Genomic DNA, 22578 nt, shown 5'->3' on the forward strand with positions numbered 1-22578 from the left:
TAAGCCCAGAGCCGGAAGAGACCGAGCGTTATCTCGGCGGGTGTGGGCGAGGTGCGGGGCAGGCAGGGGCAAGCTCTGGGTCCCGGAGGAGGGTCGGGGTCGGGACGAGAATGGGGGCGGGCGAGGCGGGCGGGAGAGGAGGGGAGGAGGAGGGTGAGCGCGTCCACGTGTGTCTGCCTGCGGGTGGCCACCGCCGGGCGCCGGCCCCGCGCGGCTCCTCCCCTCGCCCTCGCCCTCCCCACTCCCCCCTCCTCCTTCTCCTCCTGGGCCCCGGGAAGAGGCTGGGCTGGATCCCTGAGCAGCCGCCGCTCCTCCTCCGGGCAGGCTCGCTGATGAGTCAGCTGACGCCGGCGCTCCAGCCTCGCCTCACGGCGCCGCGCTCTCTGCGCTCCCCCAAAGTGGCTGCAAACCGGCCGCCCACTTAAAGGTTTTGGGGGACAGAGAAAGTGATGTGCGCCTTCTGAAGCCACGCCGGACCGCAGCCGTAAACGCTTCACCTTGTCAACTTTCTCCTTCCACACCCCAAAACCTTCTCTTGACCCTGGCCTCAGCCCTCCCCAAAGCCACTTAGGGTGCGTGCGCCTGGGTGAGGAGGGGGGTTGTCACTGGCTGTCCGGGATGGCTTCCAATTTTAATGACATAGTGAAGCAAGGGTACGTGAGGATCCGGAGCAGACGCCTAGGGGTAAGTATCGATCCTTTTTTTTTCCCCCCGCCCCCTGTTCACCGGGTCAATTGTCTTTATCTGTAGCCAGCATCCCTAGAGGGTGGAAGGAGATTCCCGGCAGCGCGCCGGAGAATTGCGCTGTGGTTTCTCAGCCTAAACCCACATCTCCTGGGGCTGCTACTGTAAGGCCGGGTCTAGGTATGTAATGGATCTATCTTTATCTCTCGGATGACTTGGCCTTCTGATGGTGGCCCTGTGGTCGGCTTCAGTAGCCACTGGAGCCCGTCTACTGGAAATAAATATTTCTCGGTAGCCATGGGAGTCAGAGCTGAGAAACCCGGGCGGGGTTGCTGAGCCCGCCGGATGCCCCCGGTGCCCCTCTTCCCACTCGCCGCCAACTTAACTTTTCCGGGGGATGGATGGACTGATTGAGGAAGGGCAGACGGTCTGAGTGTGAACAAGGTCAGGGACCCTCTGACCCCAGGGAGAAGTCTTTTCAGACTCCGGGTCCTGGACAGTGACCCACCCCTGGCCCAGGTGCTGGCAAAGGCGGTGTGGGTAGGTTCCATGGTCCTGAGCCTGGGTAGTGGATTCATTGCTGGAATACACACCGGATGCCCGCTGGAGGACTATTTAGGGCGGAACATAATACCTGGCACAGAGCAAGTGCTCCCTCGCTAAATATGTACTAAAAGGAAGAATGAATGAACCAGAGGCTGCTTGTCAGGGATCGGATGTTGGCCCAGGGATAGCTTCTCTCTTAAAACCCCCTCTCTTTTGCCCTTTTCCCCTTTGCTCTTCACTGATGGACGTCAGAGAACTCATTCTGCTTCTCTTTGGGTTTGAGGGATGGCAAAGGAATTCTTGAGGGAGGTGGGGATACTGGAATGATTTTTTTAAATTTCAAACTACCTCATTTCTCTTTGCCTTGTGTCAGTGCTGTTGCTGTTTTTGTTTATTGTGTGCTTTGGGGCGAGGGAGTTTGGGGAGAAAAGTTTACTTTCCTAATGTCTGAAAAAATGTCAGTAATGATGAAGAATGGCCACAGTGGGAATAGAGTTAATAGTAATAAATTGAACATCTTTCTCCACAAATATACGTCATTGGCACCTTTCTCTTATTTGGTCTTTGGACTTTTTTATGTACCAGATAATTTTACTGAAAATTGAAAGGCAATTTCACAGTGTTAAACAGTTAGGGAGGAAAACCTGCTGATGGGAAACATCTATAATTATTAAAAACTCTTACCTGATTTGTTTTGGTCCTTTTCTTTCTTCCTTCCTTGCTTCCTTCCATCTTCCCTTCCTCCCTCCCTCCCTCCCTCCCTTTCTTTCTCTCTCTTTTTTTTTTTTCTTTCCCTGCCGGTTACCATGTTTTAGCAACTAGGCCCCATGTTATAGTGAATATATAAATATATAATTAGGGAGAAATGTGACAGAACTAACCAACCCCTATCAACCCTTAGTTTCCTTGGTTTTCTTTTTTGCTATGCAGATATTCTCATCAAGGGGACCAAGTATTGTTAGGGTACTTAACATAGTGACTTTCATGCAAAGGGCAAGAAATAAGAGGAACTTTATATTTTTTATACCTCATGGGCCAGCCGACTGTTACAGTGTTAAAAGGAGCATTAGAAAACACCATTCTAATTTTAGATTTACTCCATCATGTCAACTGAGGAAATTGATAAGAGACATCCATTCTGTGCTAGAGAGCATTCCAATAGAAAGAGGACATGAATTATTAATGTACAAAATGTGAATTATTCATAAGGATCAGCGTTTACGCCAAATTGTGACACATGGTGATTTATTTGAAAGACTAGTTACCATAACTTTCTAGTTTATAGTAATTGAGACTTTTTTCTGTAATATTACTGACACTATATAGTCCCGTGTGTGCCAGTGTTTACGGACAGATATTTGAAGCAGAAGGAAAGGAAATATAGTTTACTTTGCATCCCTTTATATTTTACAGTATCTTGGATGCCGACCAGAAGTGTACTTTCTCAGGATTTATTCATTGTGTCTGTGTTAACACTCAAATAGATTTTAGAATATTTATTGAATGATGGTTATTGCTCATGGAGAGAAAACGTCAAAAATATAATCAACAAAATCTGGTTTTATTTGTTCAGTTTGATTTTATCACCAGTTAATTTTCAAAAAGTGTCCTAATGATATAATTTATTTATATAAACTGAAGAGGCTGATTACATAATTGTCAGAAAGCACTGCAAACTAAAGTTTTATAATGGAGGCATCAAGAGGAATGCTTCAGGAAAACGGCACAGGGACCCTCCGTCCAAAGTAAGAAATGTTAGTGGTATTAATCTAGGCTGCAGATAGCCTAGAACAGCAAGCAGCATGTGGAAGTCTCAAAGAGTTGGAGGGCTTTGCGTTAGGTACACAGTAGGCACTCAGTTAGTGCACGTTGAACATGGATTGAACTACAGAGTGAAGGCCTGACTTTGCAACTCGTAAGCCCCTTGAGGAGCTGATATGACATGGTGGTTTTATTAATGGAATTCAGACAAGTGTCTGTGGATTAGAACCATGTTTGGGAGGGTTTATAATTAAACAAGAAAACAACATTTCATCGTAAGCAGCTGGTGTGCCAGCTGGAATGACCCCTCAGATTTGATAAGAGAAGAAAAGAGAACAAATCTTCCTTCTATTACTCGTTAGCTCTATGACCCTTGACCTCTCTTGGCCTCAGTTTTCTTATCTGTACAATGAACACTATTTAGTGATGCTGTGAACATTGGATAAGATAATATTTGTGAAAATGCAGTGAAAGCATACAGCATTGATTCTGATTTCATTATTTCTTTGGTGTAATCAGAGATGAGTTAGGATTGATGGAAGGATATAGGAATGATTGATTTTTTTAATCTTTCTATCTAGATGTGTCCAAAGGCATAAATGTTTATGTAGCTCTCGAACATTTTCATTGGATGCAGTTTTTTACAAATTATACACATGTAAGTGATTTTTCAGTGGGGCATGAAATAGTCTAAGACGATCCGCATTCAGATGGGTTGCAAATAAGTGGTCACCTTTAGTTGAGATACTAAGCAGCTTAAGTGATTAAACAATCAAATATTTGTAGACTTGTTTTTTTCTATAAACATCAAAAAGCTTAAAGAAATTCAACTGATTTAACTCGAAAGTCTCAGTATCTTTATTCTCTGGCTTCATCATCCGTTGGTTCATGGAGGTGTCAAGCTGGGCTCTGGGTGCAATACTTTTCCAGGATAATGTTGATGTTGCTGTTTTGAGGGCTGGGGAGGGGTGTGTCTACAATTATCTGGCAAATCCACAAAAGGCACTAAAAAATGTATTCTTAGAGGAATGGTGAACTAGGCAATTTGCACATCATTAACCTATCACGTGGCTTAGATGGCATCATATAACTGCCCTCACTTGGTTTCTTCCTTTGCAACGGAGAGGATTTCCCAGTCAGTAATTGCTATGGCTTGTCCACCCTGCAAGTCTCGGAGTTTAAACTCACACCTGTTCACTTTATCTCCATGCAGTCCCCCTCGATTACCCGACTTTCAATAGCATCTCTGTGCTCTTTTGTACCAAGGACCTTTTCTCCCGTCTAGCCTGCATCCTCATCTGGACGTCTCCTGGTCTCAATATGTCCAGCCACCCCTGATTTTTTCATCCAAACCTGCTTCTCCCCGGAGGCTGCATCTCAGCCACTAGAGGTCCCAGTATTTCAGTTGCCCTGGTAAAAGACAGTCAAGCAAGCAAGCAAGCAAGCAGCAAACAGTAAAAACTCAGCCCCCCTTCCCACTCCCTCCTTGTCACAACCCCACAACCAGTTTATCGGGAGGTCTTGTAAGCTCTGTTTTGGAAACATGTCTAGAATCCGACTAGCTCTCACGTCATCTGCCACTGCCGCTCTGGCCCAAGCCCCCAGATATTGCAGAATAATAACCTCCTAATTTATCTCCCTCACTGCTCAGACCACCAAGAGTTATAGCCCTACAGCGGGCTCCGGGGCCCTGTGCTGACTCAGAATCTTTTATTTATTGATTTATCTTTGGCTGTGTTGGGTCTTCGTTGCTGCGCGCGGGCTCTCTCTAGTTGCGGCGAGTGGGGGCCATGCCTTTCTGCGGTGCGCGGGCCTCTTATTGCGGTAGCTTCTCTTGTTGCGGAGCACGGGCTCTAGGCACGCGGGCTTCAGTAGTTGTGGCACGCGGGCTCAGTAGTTGTGGCACGTGGGCTCAGTAGTTGTGGCACGCGGGCTCAGTAGTTGTGGTGCAGGGGCTTAGTTGCTCCGCGGCATGTGGGATCTTCCCGGACCAGGGACCGAACCCGTGTCCCCTGCATTGGCAGGTGGCTTCTCAACCACTGCGCCACCAGGGGAGTCCCCTGACTCAGAATCTTTTCTCTTGCTGTTCCCTCTGCTTGGAATGCTGTTTCCCCACGTTACCTCTTCCTGGCTGGCTCCTCACCTTTTTCAGCCTTTCTGCAAATGCCACCTTCTCATTGAGGGCTTCCAGCCACCCTCTTTTATCTCTTCCCTCCTTCTCCCCCTATATCCCATTGTGTTTTTTGTCTCTAGACTTATCACCCCCTCACTTAACCAGTCTGTATGTTTTACTTGTTGATTGCCTGTATCTCCCAAATGGTATGTGAAACTCCATGAGGGCTGAACCCCAGTGCCTGGAACAGTTTCCAGCATGGAGAAGCACTCGATGAAGATTTATTGAATGAATGAATCCATCACTACCTATTGGTTTAAGAGCATACGCTCTGACATGAGACTGTTAAAATCCCAATTCAGCGACTGGTTATGTGCCTTTTGGTGAGTTATTTAGCATTTATAAGCCTCAGTCTTCTGTAATAATAGGGAGACTCATAATATCCACCTAATAGAGCATTCTCATAAAAGGCTTAACACAATGCTCGACACGGTGGAAACCCAATTAATGTTTATTACTGCTCTCTCTCCTCCTGGTGCTGTTCGAGGATGATGATGCTTACATGGTTGTTATTTTCATCTCTTTCACTGCAATAGCTCTCATCCTCAAAGACCTTGCTCTTTAGTTAGGAAAACAAAACTTAATATCCGTGAAATAATTAATGTACAAGCACCAATGTTAGGTTATGGAAGGGATATTTGCCTTTGTAGGACTTTTCATGATCCTTAGATAAATGGCAAAGGTATCAGGACCAGAGAAACCCATCTCCATGTACTTGGGTTTGAGCGAGCTCATCGTACTAGTGCGTAACTGTTAATTTGGGGATCTTTTTTTTGGGTGGCAGAGTAGATTCGAAAAACTGGCTAATTAATGGCCAAATTTTAGGCAGAAATATTTTCTCACTCCTTTGTTTCTCTGTTGCACTTGACCCAGTATGCCAAAGAGGCTTCATATTTCATTTAGGGTTTTAGATTTATAGATGATCAGGGATCTGTGCATTTTTAATGATATCGTGGCAAAGTTACATTCATAACATCAAAATCATAGGAATTGGGGCTTCCCTGGTGGCGCAGTGGTTGAGAGTCCACCTGCCGATGCAGGGGACACGGGTTCGTGCCCCGGTCCGGGAAGATCCCACATGCCGCGGAGCGGCTGGGCCCGTGAGCCATGGCCGCTGAGCCTGCGCGTCTGGAGCCCGTGCTCCGCAACGGGAGAGGCCACAAAAGTGAGAGGCCCGCGTACTGCAAAAAAAAAAAAAAAAAAAAAAATCATAGGAATTGAATAAATTCATCATATAACATCAGTACATGAGTGTATGTACACACACATGCACACAAACACATACAACCATTCAGTAAGATTCGTGAAGCATCCTTTTCCTTCCTCAAGGAACAGAGAGTCTGGGGCTAACTTCCAGTAGTGAAATTTACGGTCAGTTAGACTGAATACACTTGCTAAGTATTGCCTAAGAGTACTCAGTATTTTAGCTCCATTTGAATCAGCTTCCCTGGTTTCCATGTCGGAAGTGCTTTCCAGCTGGTATTTTAGTCATCTTTATTCAATGGTCTTTGTGGATGGTATGATTAATTATGCATAAAGTCAGCCTTTAATCATCCCCAAAACTGATTTAAGCAAAGAATGGCCAATTTAGTGATTTTGTGTGTAGGCATAAACCAGATTACTTGTGTGATGATTTTCCCCACATCTGCCAATGTATTTTTTTTATGATATTCATTAGATGGCTAGAAATATTTATTTTTTAAGCAGCTTTGTAATTTTTGTGGATCATTATCTTTGATATTTTAAGAATTTAGTTTTCATTTGGGATATATTTGATTTCATTTATTTTATCATGCATCAAATGTTTATTGAGTGAATATTCATTTTAAGACGCTCAGGGAAAACCACCTTAAATAAGACAGATACAGTCAACCTCCTCAAGGAATTGACAGTCTATTTGTGGAATAGTATTGTTAACATGAGATTAATATATTCACTCTAGTTAAGGATGAATTAGTTTGAGTAACGGGTCAAATATTGAAGTGAAAAGACATCTGCAGGTATCTCCAGTTTCATTTTCATGAAACGAGGAAGGGGAAATTTGATCCCGGTTGGGTGGAAATAAAATTTGGGGGGTTTCCAAGCCAGGAAGAGATTAGGATACCTCCCTGCTGCAAACCCCTGTTTCTGTGAAATTCAAAATGAAATGGGGAGTTTAGAAATGCCACAGATACATGTGAATGTTGAAGCTAAAATAGCATCTTTCTAGAATGCAGATGTCTACGTTTTGGATGAGTATCAGGAAGCTGATTTTTTTGGAGCAGTTGGGGGGCTATGTTTATTTTTTTAGTGTTCTGAGCCTCTGTTGATGCCCTGGGTCTCAGAGAACATAAACGTTAGCCGTGTGTACTGTGTTATGGATAAGGTGCAAATGATTGTTCTCAGGTGACTTCATAGCTTTTATGAGATTCTTAGAGAGATCAGGACTTTTGTGTCCCAAACTCTGTCACCTCCCACCCTCCACAATTTCCAAAAAGGTTAAGAACCACTGTCTCATTTTTTTAAATTAAATTTTTAGATTTTAGGTAATAGTAGGTTCACATGAGGTGTAGGAAATAACACAGAGAGATTTCACCTGCCCTTTACCCAGTTTCTCCCAATGGTAACATCCCTGGTATCACAGGGATGTTGTGATCCCTGGTATCACAGCCAGGATACTGATATTGGTACCATCAAGATACAAAGCATTCCCTCATGACAGGGTCCTTCGTGTTGTTCTTTTGTAGTTGCCCCTTCTGCTCCCCCTTCCCATAACCCTAAAGCCCTGACAACCACAAATCTGTTTTCCATTTTTATAGTTTTATCATTTCAAAAATATTATATAAACAGAACCATACAGTGTGTAATGTTTGGGGATTTTTTTTTTTAACTCAGCATAATTCTCTGGAATTGTCGTGGTTGTCTTCAGTATTGTGGGTATCAAAGTTTCATTCCTTTTTATTGCTAAGTTGTATTCTGTGATATGGATGTGCCATAGTTTGCCTAGCCATTCATCCACTGAAGGACATTTGGGGGTGGTTTCCAGTTTTAGGCTGTTATGTATAGGCTGATATAAACATTTGGGTCTGGGTTTCTGTGCAAACGTAAGTTTTCATACCTCTAGGAAAATGCCCAGGAGTCCAATTGCTGTGTTGTATTGGTAGGTGCATGTTTAGTTTTTCAGGAAACCGCCAGACTGTTTTTCACAGTGGTTGGACCATTTTACATTCACACCAGCAACACATGAGTGATCCAGTTTCTCCACATCCTCGCCAGCATTTGGTGTTGCCACCCAGTTTTTGGTGCGTCAGTTTTGGTTTAGACGTTCTGATGTGTGTATATTGACATCTCCTTGTGATGATGAACATTTTTTCGTGTTCTGATTTGCGATCTGTACATACATTTTGGTAAAATGCCTAGTCATGTCTTTTGCCTATTTTCTTTTTTCTTTTTTTTTTTTTTTTTTTTTTTTTTGCGTTACGTGGGCCTCTCACTGTTGGGGCCTCTCCCGTTGCGGAGCACAGGCTCCGGACCGCAGGCCTAGCGGCCATGATTCGCGGGCCCAGCTGCTCCGCGGCATGTGGGATCCTCCTGGACCGGGGCACGAACTCGCGTCCCCTGCATCGGCAGGCAGACTCCCAACCACTGCGCCACCAGGGAAGCCCAGCCCATTTTCTAATTGGGTTGTTTGCTTTTAACTGTTGAGTTTTGAGAGTTTTTTGTATGTTCTAGATATCAATCCTTTTCAGACATGTGGTTTGCAAATGTTTTCTCTCAGTATGTAGCTTATTATTTTAATCCTTTTTTAACAAGGTCTATCACAGGGCAGAAATTTTTAAGTTTGATGGAGTCCAATTTATCAGGGTTTTTTTTCCCTTTTGGTACTAATGCTTTGTCCAGCCCAAGATCCCAACTATTTTTTCCTACTTTTTTTCTTTCCTACTATAAATATTTTATAGTTTTACCTTTTACATTTATGTCCATGATCCATTTTGAGTCAGTTTTTATATACAGTGTGCATTTTACGTGTAGGTTCATTTTCTGCCTATGGAGGTCCAGCTGCTCCAGAACCATTTGTTGAAAAGCCTGTCTTTTCTCCATTGAGCATATTTATGTGTATCTATTCCTAGGTCCTCTACTCTCTTCCATTGTTTTGTGGGCCTCCATTGTACAGTGATATGTCTATATATGTCTACATGTGTAGCTGTCCAGTGTCTTGAAATAGGGTAAACTGGTTCCTCCCACTTTATTTTTCTTTTTCAAAATTGTTTTAGGTATTTTAGGTCCTTTGGTTTCAATATGAATTTTCAAATAGTCTTGACTATAACTACTACAAGTCTAGCTGGGACCCTCCCATCCTCCTTCCCTTCCTTCCTTCCTTCCTTCCTTCTTCCTCCGTTGAATTGGTGCATTTTTAGAATAGTCTTGACAATAACTACTACAAATCTTGCTGGGACACTTTCTCTCTCTTTTTCTTTCTTTCTTTCCTTCCTTCCTTCTTCCCTCCCTCCCTTCCTTCTTTCATTCATAATTGAATTGGTGCATTATTTTTTTCCTTGGTGGACAGAGCGTACATTTGGGACTCACACTTTAGTTTGGATCTCAACTTGGCCACTTACTGACTTTGCTTACTCTTTCCGAAATTTAGCTTCCTCATGTACAAAAATGAGGGTAATAATATGCTTCTCATAAAAGATATCAAACTCTTGATCCTGTGCTGACTCACAGTAGAAACTTCGTGAAGGTCTGTAATGTTGATTTTTATTTTTTATTGTTAAGAGATTGAGGTGATATTTGTTGTTTGTTGTCTGTAAGAACCATAAACTGGTAGAAATTAATTCACTCGTATCTCAGCAGAAGAGGCGCGGCTTTGGTAATGGGCAACAGGTAGCATTGTACTTTCCTCTTGCCGTTAACTTTAGCGATTCATTTTTATAACATCGGGTTTATTTAGGAGCCCCTGATGAAACACTGTATTAGAAAATATGTAGTTGAATATGTTCGACAAAAACGGCAGACCTTTGATTAAAGATTGACCATCATATTTTTGCTTATTAGCTCTAGACGTCTTCCCCAAATGTGAGAATCAGGTCTTGAGAGACCATTTTAGGGCAGTAAACAACATTGAATCATAAAATGAGAAAAAGTGCTACTTCTTGTTTAACTCAGCTTAAGGAGCTGTCGGCTAGGAGGCCTTTTAATAGAAAACCATACTTAGGTGCAGAGTCTTCAAAAGTATCGTATTTTATTGTATTCGTTAACATTATATTGTATTACATTTTACATTTACCTTCAAGTGATACCGCTTTTCCATGTAAGATAAGAATATATAGTTTCCTCTTTAAATAAATTTATTTAATTTAAAAAGCGAAGTCTTAAAATAGATAATTAACACATAGTGCAAGTGTTACAAAGAAGCAGCGAAAACTGTTGGGGTAGGTGGTGGAACTCAGATGTAGCACAAATCCAACTGGTGGGCTGTGCGTGACTGAAGTTTGGGAAACACAGAAGGATTGTACTTATCTTTCTAAGTGGGTTTCGTGAAAAATTCTTTACTTGTACCTGCCGTATGGCTTGATTCCATACAAATATATTGAAAATTGGGTTCTAAGAAAAGATATCCCACGTACTCAATACCATCCTCTAAGGAACTTCCGTCTGATATGACTATGGGTGTGTGTGTCCCTTCCCACCCCCAACTCCCCCAAACCCACAGACTTGTCTCAATTTGCCTAAGTTTTTATTTTGTCTTCCCTTAATTCATTTATACAATGAATACTTTAGTGGTTAATAGAAAGAGAAATTAGCCTGTCTTATGAATGGACTACTAACTCCAATTAAATTAAAACACGAGCTTGAGTTCAAAGCTTTTACTTACTACAAGTTACACTATTCAGGAAAGTGCTGTAGTCTTAAAATGCATTTTATTATCTTAATACCACACATTACCTTAATAAAAGAAAATTATTTCTAAAAAAACTTTGAGAAATCATACCTCTTTGAATCCCCTAGTGAAAGAGTTCATTGACTTTTCATATGAACAATTTCTTCAGATTTCCAGCTTTCCATTTACCAATAGCAGGTATTTTAGCTCATTTGCCAAAGAACCACTTTTTGAGCCTGGGTTGTATTTCACCAACAGTGACCCAAAATCTAGATGTTATGAAACTAGTCTGGTCTTCAACATCCGTTAATTCAGATGGAAAATGTTGTGTGAAGTGTGGTTTGAAAGGAACATTCCCGGGGACTTGGCCCCAGGAGAGGTCTTAATCCATTTGAATCCATCGTCTCCGTTGATGGATGATTTTTCTCTGATTTTCTTCCGGCTGGCCCTCTCTTGGTATCCAGATTTTAGCCTTATATTTCCTGCCTGAGACCTATATGGATCATCACATCCAAAGTTTTCCCCTCGCATCCCTCTAGAACATTGTTCTTATTTTTGTGCCAGATACATTTTTTTCTTAATTTATTTCTTTGTAGGGTATGTCTTCTCCCACTAGGCTGTAAGTTCTGCGAGACCAAAGACCTTGGCTATCTTATTCACTGCTGTATCCCCAGCTCTTAGCCTATGGTAAATGCTCAATATTTGCTGATTGAATGAATAAATGATTCTACTGCAGGTCAGAATAATGGAATGAGACATTCAAGAAGACAAGGAAAAAACTGTGCCTATGTCCCACCTGATTTTGTGGTGTTTTCTATTTTTGAGTGGTAGGATGTTCTAAGATGTCTCATAATTGCTACTGGTATGTAATCTGCAAATTCAGTACCAGGGAATTCAGCAATTAACGCGCGAGGTTTGAGTTGGCCCCCTTAAAATTAAATTTTATTTGATGTTTTTTGGAATAGGTAATATGTATACTTGGTACAAAATTCAAAGGTACAAAATTTCTACATTGAACAGTAAGATTCTTTTCATCCTTGTCCCTAGGAATCGTCTAGTTTCCTTCCACAGAAGCAACCACTGTGAATAGTTTATTCCAGAAGAGCCTATGTATAAAAACTTTTTTGTGTGTGTGCGTGAATGTATGTGTGTACGTGATATATATAATTACATACTCATCTGAGCTGTGCTTTTCTTATTTAGCAACATATCATTGTTTTCAATAATCAGATAGAATTCCACTGTACGGGTATATTTGCTGTATTTGCTTGCTTATTTATCCATTCTTCCTTCTTTCCTTTCTTCCTTTTACTTACTATTAAATATGTGCAGGAAGTAGGAGTTTTTATGTCCATTTTAGAGATCAAAAGACTGAGTTAACTGTGATGTTAAATTTTTGTGCAAGTCACACGTGGCAGTGCCTAAGTTTGAGTTCAGGCTGCTTCTCTCTTGTGGAGCATCTGAGTAATTCCTTTTTCCCTGTTACAGACAGTGCTGCAACCACCCCCCCCCCCCATCTCATCCCATGAAAAGCATATTGGTGAATAGATTCCTAGAAGTGGACTTATTGTCCAAAGCATATTCACATGTAAAATTTTATCAAAGTTGCCTTGGAGGATGTTCCCAGAAATCTGTGAACCCACCCGTTTCCTCCCATTTTGCAAAAGTGTGATTTGAGAGCTGTTTCAAGATTCTGCTAATCCAGTAGGTGAAAAGTGAATCTGTTTTGTACATAGATTTTCTCAAGCATGATGCTGAGTTCTTGGCAATTTTATAATTAGAATCTTTCCAGTTTTGCAGTCTTTTTTCTTTTAGGAATGACATTTACACAATTTAAAAAGTGGTCGTTAAGTAAGGATTTAGAAACACATAAACGATGATTTATTTTCTTAGAACAGCACCTTCCTGGGAAATGCTGTGTCAAATCTTTGACCTACAAGATATGATAAATCATATGTTAACTGTGGCTGTGTTTGTTATTTTTATTCTGAAGTTAAAATGATAAAACTGAAAATTTGCTCAACATATATTGGGTAAAAAAATATGTTTATTGAATCAAACAAATGCATAGGAACTAATGTTGCCCAATCAATATATTTATTAACTCACTCAATCTTGTAAGATGCTTCAAGTGGGTCCAGCTGGGAGGAGGGATGATAGACTAGCATCTCTGCCCATAGTAAATGCTCAATAAACATTTAAGTAAAGGAATAAAACCCTGAAATAACATTTTGCATATTCAGTTATGAAACAGACAGTAGCCCTAGCATCTCACGAGTACGTATATCCACAAATCCCAAGAGTTTTGAGGAATTCTATTGGGTGATGTTTGTTGGTAGCCCTTTTGCAGTATCCAAACTGCAGTCCTCGGCACAGGACAAACATGTGGAGATGAGAAACCTGGCTGGAATAAGAATGGCCTGATATTTTCCCCCTGTCCTGCCGCTGGCCCTCTGCTGCGACCAAAGCATGTCACTGAACTTCTCACGCCTCAGCTTCCACTGTGGCAAGATGGAGATACAAATGTCTGAGCTCCCTCTCTTCCCACCTGTCTGCCTCTGAGCCAGAAGCATGATTGTGGATGTGAAGAGCATGCCCAAGCACACACAATATCCCATTTAGTCCCAAATTGGTCTCTGCAGTGCCCTGCTCTAGGCCACCTGAGTGGAAAATAGCAGAGAAGACTTTGGATGCCACTGTGCTGCTATGACTTGTGTCAGACCACAAAACAAGAACAGGTGACTTGAAAAACAATTATTTTTTATGATTTACTTTGGATTTCAAAAGGCAGTGTTGAATTTCTGACAAGAAAGGAAGGAAGGAAGGAAGAAGGAGGAAGGAAGGAAGGAAAGAAGGAAGGAAAGAAGGAGAAACAGGCCCACACTACCTACAATGAAAGATGGCTTTTGCATATATGAAGTCTTTTTAATTTACTGGTGTTTTGTATTACGTGTACATGGTAAAGGAAACAAGGCAAAAAAAGATAGCATGAAGAGGGAAGTTCCCTCCTACGCCAGACTTGTCTCCATTTCCAGGCAATTCTAGTCAGATTCTTGTATATTTGTATGGCGATATGTATATGCCTCTATATATGTATAGGCATATATAAAAATGCACGTGTTTTTGTGTGTGTATAATTTGCTTTGCACATGATATTATTAAGTACTGTTATATACTCTGTCCCTGTTCTTTTTTTTTTTGGTGGTACGCGGGCCTCTCACTGTTGTGGCCTCTCCCGTTGCGGAGCACAGGCTCCGGACGCGCAGGCTCAGGGGCCATGGTTCACGGGCCCAGCCGCTCCGCGGCATGTGGGATATTCCCGGACCGGGGCACGAACCCGTGTCCCCTGCATCGGCAGGCGGGCTCTCAACCACTGTGCCACCAGGGAAGCCCTGACCGGCATCCTTGACGACCTCCTAGGTGTTGCTTCCAGAGCCCTCCCCACGAAACATTCTGAACGCAAATTTCCTTCTTAGAATCTGCTTTCTGCTAAACCCAACTTGCAGCAACTTGATTTGTAATTGCAAACCTGCAGCCTTAGCTCAGCCTTCCAAAGAGGGAGCCAAGACCTTTTGCAAGAATGTGTTTTGCTTGATTTGCTGGCCCATGGTTTCTCCCTGTATTTTACCCGGTGTTCTCAAGACCAAAATGGTGGGCTTCCCTGGTGGCGCAGTGGTTGAGAATCTGCCTGCTAATGCAGGGGACGCGGGTTGGAGCCCTGGCTCTGGGAGGATCCCCCATGCCGCGGAGCAACTAGGCCGGTGAGCCACAACTACTAAGCCTGCGCTTTTGGAGCCTGTGCTCCACAAGAGAGGCCGCGATAGTGAGAGGCTTGCGTACCGCGATGGAGAGTGGCCCCCGCTTGCCGCAACTAGAGAAAGCCCTCACGGAGAAATGACCCAGCATAGCCAACAAATAAATAAATATAAAAAAAACCCCAAAACGGTCCTTTAATTTACTTTTCACAAAATGAAAGTTCGATGGCTCATTTCATTTCTTTTTTTAAAAAAAATTAACTAATTTTTGGCTGCATTGGGTCTTTGTTGCTGCGCGCGGGCTTTCTCTAGGTGCGGTGAGCGGGGGCTACTCTTTGTTGCGGTGCACAGGCTTCTCATTGCGGTGGCTTTTCTGGTCATGGAGCACGGGCTCTAGGCACGTGGGCTTCAGTAGTTGCAGCACTCGGGCTCAGTAGTTGTGGCTTGAGCTCAGGCTCAGTAGTTGTGGTGCACGGGCTTAGTTGTTCCGCGGCATGTGGGATCTTCCCAGACCAGGGCTTGAACCCGTGTGCCTGCGTTGGCAGGCGGATTCTTAACCACTGCGCCACCAGGGAAGTCCCATTTCATTTCTTATGTTGTTAAAATGCACTGGTCTCTTCAGCAGACTCATCTAATGAATGAATTAGGAAAATACCTCCACTGGTTCATTACATTGAATTTGGACTTGGTAAATTATTAATATCAACCATGGTTTTCTCTGGGAGGAAGAAGCTCCAGATAAGCAGTAGGTAAGATTTATATGCAAATCACTTTAGCTTTTTTTGCTTGAAAGGCCTGATGGCAGTTCTTTTTCCTGAGTACTTGTTTACACCATCATAAAAGGAGAATTCTGATTATAGCTTCTTGTAGCCAGAGGGAAGGAATATGCTTTTGTCTGCGGATTTGAGTCTACTTTAATCCTGAAAGGGGCGTAGCCCACTCATGGAGAGGAGACAATCTGATTTTTCTTTAAAACTGTCAATTTCATTGGGCAACTGTGAATTTCTGGAGAACATTTGTAACATAAATGGAGTTCCAGAAGACATGCTGATGGGCAGATGTTTCAAGATTGATTAAAGATTTAGAAAGAAGTAAGTCCCCAGGCTGCTGGACTACCTTTTAATGAGATTGACAGGTTTTACACATGGGATTAAAAAAGTTCTTTATCATACAGAAATAAATTTCTTAAGTTAAATCCGTTTGAGAGAGATGGATACAGGATAAAGTGTGTGTGAAGCAGATTGGACATTTTACTGGTGTTTAACTTTGAAGCTTATTTTTCAGAGATAGATGAAGTTGGATCTTTCAAAGACGAAAAAGTCATTTTGTTAGACTAATTTCTCTAATATTAAAGAAGGGGTCAGCTCCCCATCAGTTAAGGTCATGCATTCTAGAGAATTTGTAATCGTGATTTTTAGATGGGTATTTAGGCATATGGAGTTAGAAATGAGCAGATTTTCATTTTATCTTGTAAAGGTTCAGATGGAGAAAGGCATTGGCATGTTAGTTGTAGAAACGACCAACAAGGAGAATATAAGGGTTATTAAAAGAATATTTCTCACTATTCTGTGATCTAGGCATGCAAGTGAAGATTATATTAAATTTAAGGGGTAACATATAAAAAGAATAATATCAATTCAAGTTTTGAAACCAGAGGGGAGAGAAAAGGCCAGAATGATAAGACATTCATGGTGCGAAGAGATTTGATATGAACTCGTTTGATCCCTGTATTTTGCGGATGGGGAAACTGAAGCCAGGAGCAATTTCATGACTTCTCCGAGGCTCTGGCCCCTCAGAAATCATATTTTTAAGCTACAGTGTGGAATCTACAATGTGGAATTATCCTGATATATTGTGAAGTGTGCAAAAAAGCAAGTGGCAGAAACAAAGAGGGATTTTGGCACAGATGTGTGCACATGAGTGTTTCTACATGTGGGTAGATGAAGGACGGAATAGTTCTGGTCATAACTCTTGGAAAGTAACTGTGCTTTCCTCTAAGAAGTAGAACACTCGAGGTAAAGTGAGGTGGGTGGTCATTTGCTTCTTAAATTTTATGCTTTTTAATTTATTTATCTATCCATTTGTTTGTTTATACACATTCATACCTTTTGTAGTGCAATAAAAATAGTATCACGACCCTAATTGGGCAGAGATGGAGGATAGCAGTTGGAAGATAAGACTTTTTTATTAGTGAACTCATTTTACTTAAAATATATTGAAATTCATTCTCCGCATGACAAGGGCATATCCTCACGTATTGTCTTGTCCTGAAAGACATGGTCCAGTAACATCACTGACCTTTTCTCTCCTGTATCTCTTGGAACTCGGAAGAGCGACAGATTATGTTCATTCCTATGTAAAGTCATCACATATGACTTTCACTGTATATTTTCTTTTGCAGGAGAGAAAGCTCGGCCTCGTGGCTTTCTGCACCTTAACGTAATCATTATGGCTTTGCCCGAAACACTGTGAGACATCCTCACAATTCTAATGAAATATATTTTCCTTTAGTGATCACTATTGACGTTTTCATTAGGAGCATTGAGAGCTCAGGCTTTCAGCAGCATCTCACGGTCATAAATTGGAGGATTAAGTGGTCTTTTTACATATCATAAAGTTTATCTAGGGAACAACAGCTGTAGTTTGTCAAGAGAGAAAGACGGTATTTGGATTCTATACTTAAATACGTAAGCATGGCAGCTTCGTCAATGAGAGACTGTGGTCGGACTGGACAAAGGGGAGAAGAAAGTTGGGTCAGATTTTCAGAACAAATCACACTGATTTGGAATTTCAGTATATCTTGATAATTTGTTTACTTCCAATTTTCTGTGCCATTTTACAAGTGTTGATGTTCACTCTTATGTAGCAAAATTACATCCAATATTTCAGACCCAAGGTCTTGGTGAACAGTTTAATTTGTATAACCCAAGTCCTTTGTTTAGGACAATAATAGAATGCAGGGAAGGAGAGAGGAAATCTTGTTGCTTTGAGCTGGGTTTATAAAGGTTTGTTTCCAAAAGCTATTGAATAGTATTTTTGTAGGTTTTGGCCCTACAGCCAAATAAAGATTTTTCTGTGGAAGCATAATGCCATCTAATTACCATGTCAGTGTGGTTGGTGGTAATTTGGACATAGAAATATTGATAGAAATTAGTGTGAGTTCTATGAATCAATATACTGAATTTGCACCTCACAGTAGTAGGACACTTAATAATAGCTAGTGCCATTAAGATTTAATAATAGTAGGACACTTAATAATAGTTGGTGCCACTAGGCAAAACATTATATACGTGTACAGGGGAATTAGTTACTACTCGTGACGCCATTTTATAGATGAACAGAATAAGGGTCAGAACACTGACGTAGCTTGTTCAAGGTCATATGGCAGACCAAGATGAACCTGGAATTGAGCTCGGCATTTCCTTAACTCTTGGAATAACATTTAATCATTGGTATCTCTCATTTCCTATGAATTCATGGCATGATGGGTGTAAAGAACAGACCTGGACCATACAAATGTCTCTCTTGAGTAGAAGTGTTGTGTCCCCGCCCCCAAAGAACAATTTAAAGCACATTTTAATTGTGTTCGAATTCAGTGGGTCATGTCTTTACTTTTCAAATTTAGTGGTTTTTCTTCCTGAAGGATGTGAGGTAGTTTGTTGTACAGTATACTCCATTGGTTAATAAACTGCTAGATATTATTTATTAAAAAATTACATAAACCTAATACCTCACTACAAAACTGTTATTTTAGTATATCTCATTCCACTTTCCCCCCATGCTTCTAAAATTTCACATGGTTGCTATTATTATATATTTACAGTGTCATGTCCTGTGTATGTTTTAAAATGTATTGCGTTATACATATTTTCTCAAATAATTACATAATCTTTCAAACCATAATTTTAAAGTCTGTGATACTCTGTTGAGTAGGTACATGATTACTTGATAGTTAAAACAGTTAAACTGTTTCAAATTCAAATAATGCCCAGGCCTATAACTTTGACCATGTAAAGGACTGTTCCCTAATAATCAATGTGATTATGAAGCTAGAGTGTTTGAATATTTTTATGACCCTTGATATGCATCGTGAATTAACGTGCCCAAGATCCACAGCAATTTACATTGCTGTCAGCAATGTGTGAAGGGACAAAGTCCAGTTTTTAAGATGAGAAATCTAGCAGCCTGCCACAGATGATGCTGACATTCTGTTTGTTTTGCAGTCTTCCCTTTCCTGGTCACAGAACTTGGCTTGGGATCCCGAACTAAGTAATAAAATAAAGTCATACCTACAGTCCTCAGTGTAAGTTTCCACCCTTAGCATGAAGATATATACAGTATTTTGACTAATGACTTCCATCATTTAGACACTCTGGAAATTCTTTAGCTCAGTTAGGAATTTCATTATAACCAGAGAAAAATTGAGTACGCTATTTGCAATGGTGAGCTATGCTGTCTCAAGCCCATTAAGAAACTACTGCCAAATGGGTTCAATGACCATTTTGATTTTATTTGTTCCAAAACTGGAAAGAGGACCCATGATATCTGTTTCTGAATTCTGAGCAGATTTTAATTCCTCAGCTGATACTCTGAATGCAATTTACTTGTTATACCTGCTGACAGCGGAGGGCATTGGATTTGGTCTTGTGGCTTATGCCCTTTATTAATTATACTCCATCGATAAAGCGATTTACATCTCCTGTGAAGCTGGGAAAGTTAATAAAGAAAGAGTGTGTTCTTTCTAGTGAGTTCTGTCGTGAGTGAATGTGCGCCTCTGGTAATTCGTGGTATATGCGTGGCTCTATCAGAAACCACACCAGCAGTTGAGACCTATTACATCAGTGACCTAATCATTCTTCTAGTTTAAAGTATTTAATGAACATACATTCATTTGCGGCTCCATGCATTCCACACATGCATTCACTTATTGAACACCTTTTTATTTAGTGCCGACTATGTGTAAGGCTCAGTTCTCAGTACTAACAGATAAATGGTGGATCAAAGGAAACCGGAAAATATATTAATGATAAATGTACTCATTTGACTCATAATTAATATTACTATAATAATTTTATATATATTAAAAATATAGGGCTTCCCTGGTGGCACAGTGGTTGAGAGTCCGCCTGCCGATGCAGGGGACACGGGTTCGTGCCCCGGTCCGGGAAGATCCCACATGCCGCGGAGCGGCTGGGTCCGTGAGCCATGGCCGCTGAGTCTGCGCGTCCGGAGCCTGTTGCCCCGCAACGGGAGAGGCCACAACAGTGAGAGGCCCGAGTACCGCAAAAAAAAAAAAAAAAAAAAAAAAAAAAAAAAATATATATATATATATAGTAATATTTTTAATGTTAAATTATATGCTATTTAAAAACTTTATAGGTATTCACAAGGCTCAAAATTCCAGAATTAAAACTAAAAAAAGTACACGTCAAAAATTCTCTCGTCCCTTTCCCCAAATTTATCCAAATAGGCAATTAATGTTATAGTTTCTTACGGTTTTTATTTTTTCAGCTGTATTTCAGGCATATATCAACATATACATATATGCATATGTAGATAAGCTTATATATATGTTATTTTGTATACTTCTTTTTCTCCACATATATGGTATACATACTATATATATTATTCTGCACCTACCTTGTGTTACTTAATAAATTTGGAAATCTCTCTTCATCATTACTTAAAGATCAGTCTCATTTCTTTTTTCTTTCTGGTGCATAGTATTCCATCTTTCTGGTGCATAGTTAAATATTCTATTAATTTGGAATTCTTAAGTTTATTATCTCCTTTTTTATTATTATAAATAGTACTGCAAATAAAATTTTTGTACATAAGTTTTATTCCTTTAGATCTTTTTTCTTGATAAGTGAAATTGCGCATTAAAAGTGGGACAATTTGGGGCTTCCCTGGTGGCGCCGTGGTTGAGAGTCTGCCTGCCGATGCAGGGGACACGGGTTCGTGCCCCGGTCTGGGAAGATCCCACGTGCCACGGAGTGGCTAGGCCCGTGAGCCATGGCTGCTGAGCCTGCGCGTCCAGGCTGTGCTCCGCAACGGGAGAGGCCACAACAGTGAGAGGCCCGCGTACCAGAAAAAAAAAAAAAAAAAAAAGTGGGACAATTTTTCTGACTATTGAAAAATGTTTTTCAAATTATAACCTGGAAGTATTGATCCACAGTATGTATGGAATACTATATTTTGTGTAAAAAAGGAGGGGGATAAGGCTGTATAGTTACATTTGTGTGTATATGCTAGCATTTGCATAAGAAACTAATGAATGTAGTTGCAAATAGGTGACAGGGACTGGTTCAGGGGATATAAAACAGATAGGGAGGCTAATCAATATATACAACTGAAATCATTTTGAATTTTGAACCATGTGAATATATCACTTTTAAAAACAGTTAAAAATAATAAAATTTCAATTTTAACTATAAAGTTAAAAAGTGAAGTGTAATCCTCTGTTATATTGCCATTTTCAATCTATGAATATGAATGGCTTTTTTTTTAATACTGGGGTATCCAAAAACGGTACCATTAAGTGAAATTTTTCACAAAGTACACTTGGTCATGGAACTTGTTCATTGATAGGATCTAATTCAGAGGTTTGCTGCTTTTATCCCTCACTCTTTTTTAAAAAATATTTTATTAGATTATAGTTGATTTACAATATTGTGTTACCTTCTGCTGTACAGCAAAGTGCATCAGTTATATATACACATATATCCACTCTTTTTAGATTCTTTTGCCATATAGGTCATTACAGAGCACTGAGTAGAGTTCCCTGTGCTATACAGTAGGTCCTTATTAGTTATCTATTTTATATATAGTAGTGTGTATATGTCAATCCCAATCTCCCAATTTATCCCTTCCCCTCTCCCTCCTGGCCTAACTCTTAAAAAGAAGGGGAAAATAATAGGTGTTTCCAAGTCATCAGTCATTCACACACCCCTTCCACAATCTTTGTCATAGCTATGGACCACTTTTACTGTTATTCACTTACTAGTTTTCCTTTAAAAAGAGTTATTTTCTTTATGTGGAAATTTTATAGAACTGCCATTCATGAAGAAAACCAATATTTTCCATAAGAGAAGCTATATTAGCGGGGGCTTTATCAGAGAAGCAGAGCCACTAGGAGATACTTCATCAGGAATTTATTTTCAGGATTAGTTCTTACAGAATTGTGGGAGCTGGTTTACTGAGTAGGTGTACCCGATGCTGGAGCCTGACATCAGCAGCGAAGACGGACGTGATGTGGGGGAAACAGAGACAAACTGGAAGCCATGTGGCTGGGATGGAAGCCTCTGATCGGCAAAGTCTCCAGTCCACCATCTTTAGCAATGAGGGCGCCCTGCAGGGTGGAAATGGGAAGATGGCACCCATCATCACGGAGCTAGACAGACACTTGGCCCAGGTTTCTGAGGGGCTTAAGGAGGATCTGGCAGGAGCTGAAGAAGCTGCAGTGCAGCTGTTTCCTCACGCCCACCAGGTGAACCCTCAGATCTCAGACAATGTACATGAGCAGTGCCCTGCGCTGAGCTCCAAAGTGTAGAAATAATAAGGTGTGGCTTCAGTTCCTCCTTCCAGGTCTTGTGGTCCACACTAACTGACGTGTGGAGGAAAGGCAATTCTTTAAAAAGTTATTTCTCGCTTAACTGGGTTGGCATAATATGAATCCACCACAAAAGTAACTACAATAAAAGTAAGTGGGGAAGGGGAGGGTGGGACAAATTGGGAGGTTAGGTTTGACATAAATACACTACCACGTGTAAAATAGATAGCTAGTGGGAACCTGC

General features: G+C 41.0%; 1 protein-coding gene across 1 annotated transcript in view; it reads left to right on the plus strand.

Annotated features, from left to right (window-relative positions):
* The first annotated feature begins 358 nt into the window (after positions 1-358).
* The window catches only part of DOK5 (docking protein 5), a 135068-nt gene continuing 112848 nt past the window's right edge, over positions 359-22578 (plus strand). The window contains exon 1 of the mRNA XM_065892278.1: positions 359-684. Coding sequence (XP_065748350.1) covers positions 619-684 — 66 coding nt within the window. The 5' untranslated portion in view covers positions 359-618. The remainder of the gene's footprint in view (positions 685-22578) is intronic.

Source organism: Phocoena phocoena, chromosome 15 (genome assembly GCF_963924675.1).
Source record: "Phocoena phocoena chromosome 15, mPhoPho1.1, whole genome shotgun sequence".
Taxonomy (NCBI): domain Eukaryota; kingdom Metazoa; phylum Chordata; class Mammalia; order Artiodactyla; family Phocoenidae; genus Phocoena; species Phocoena phocoena.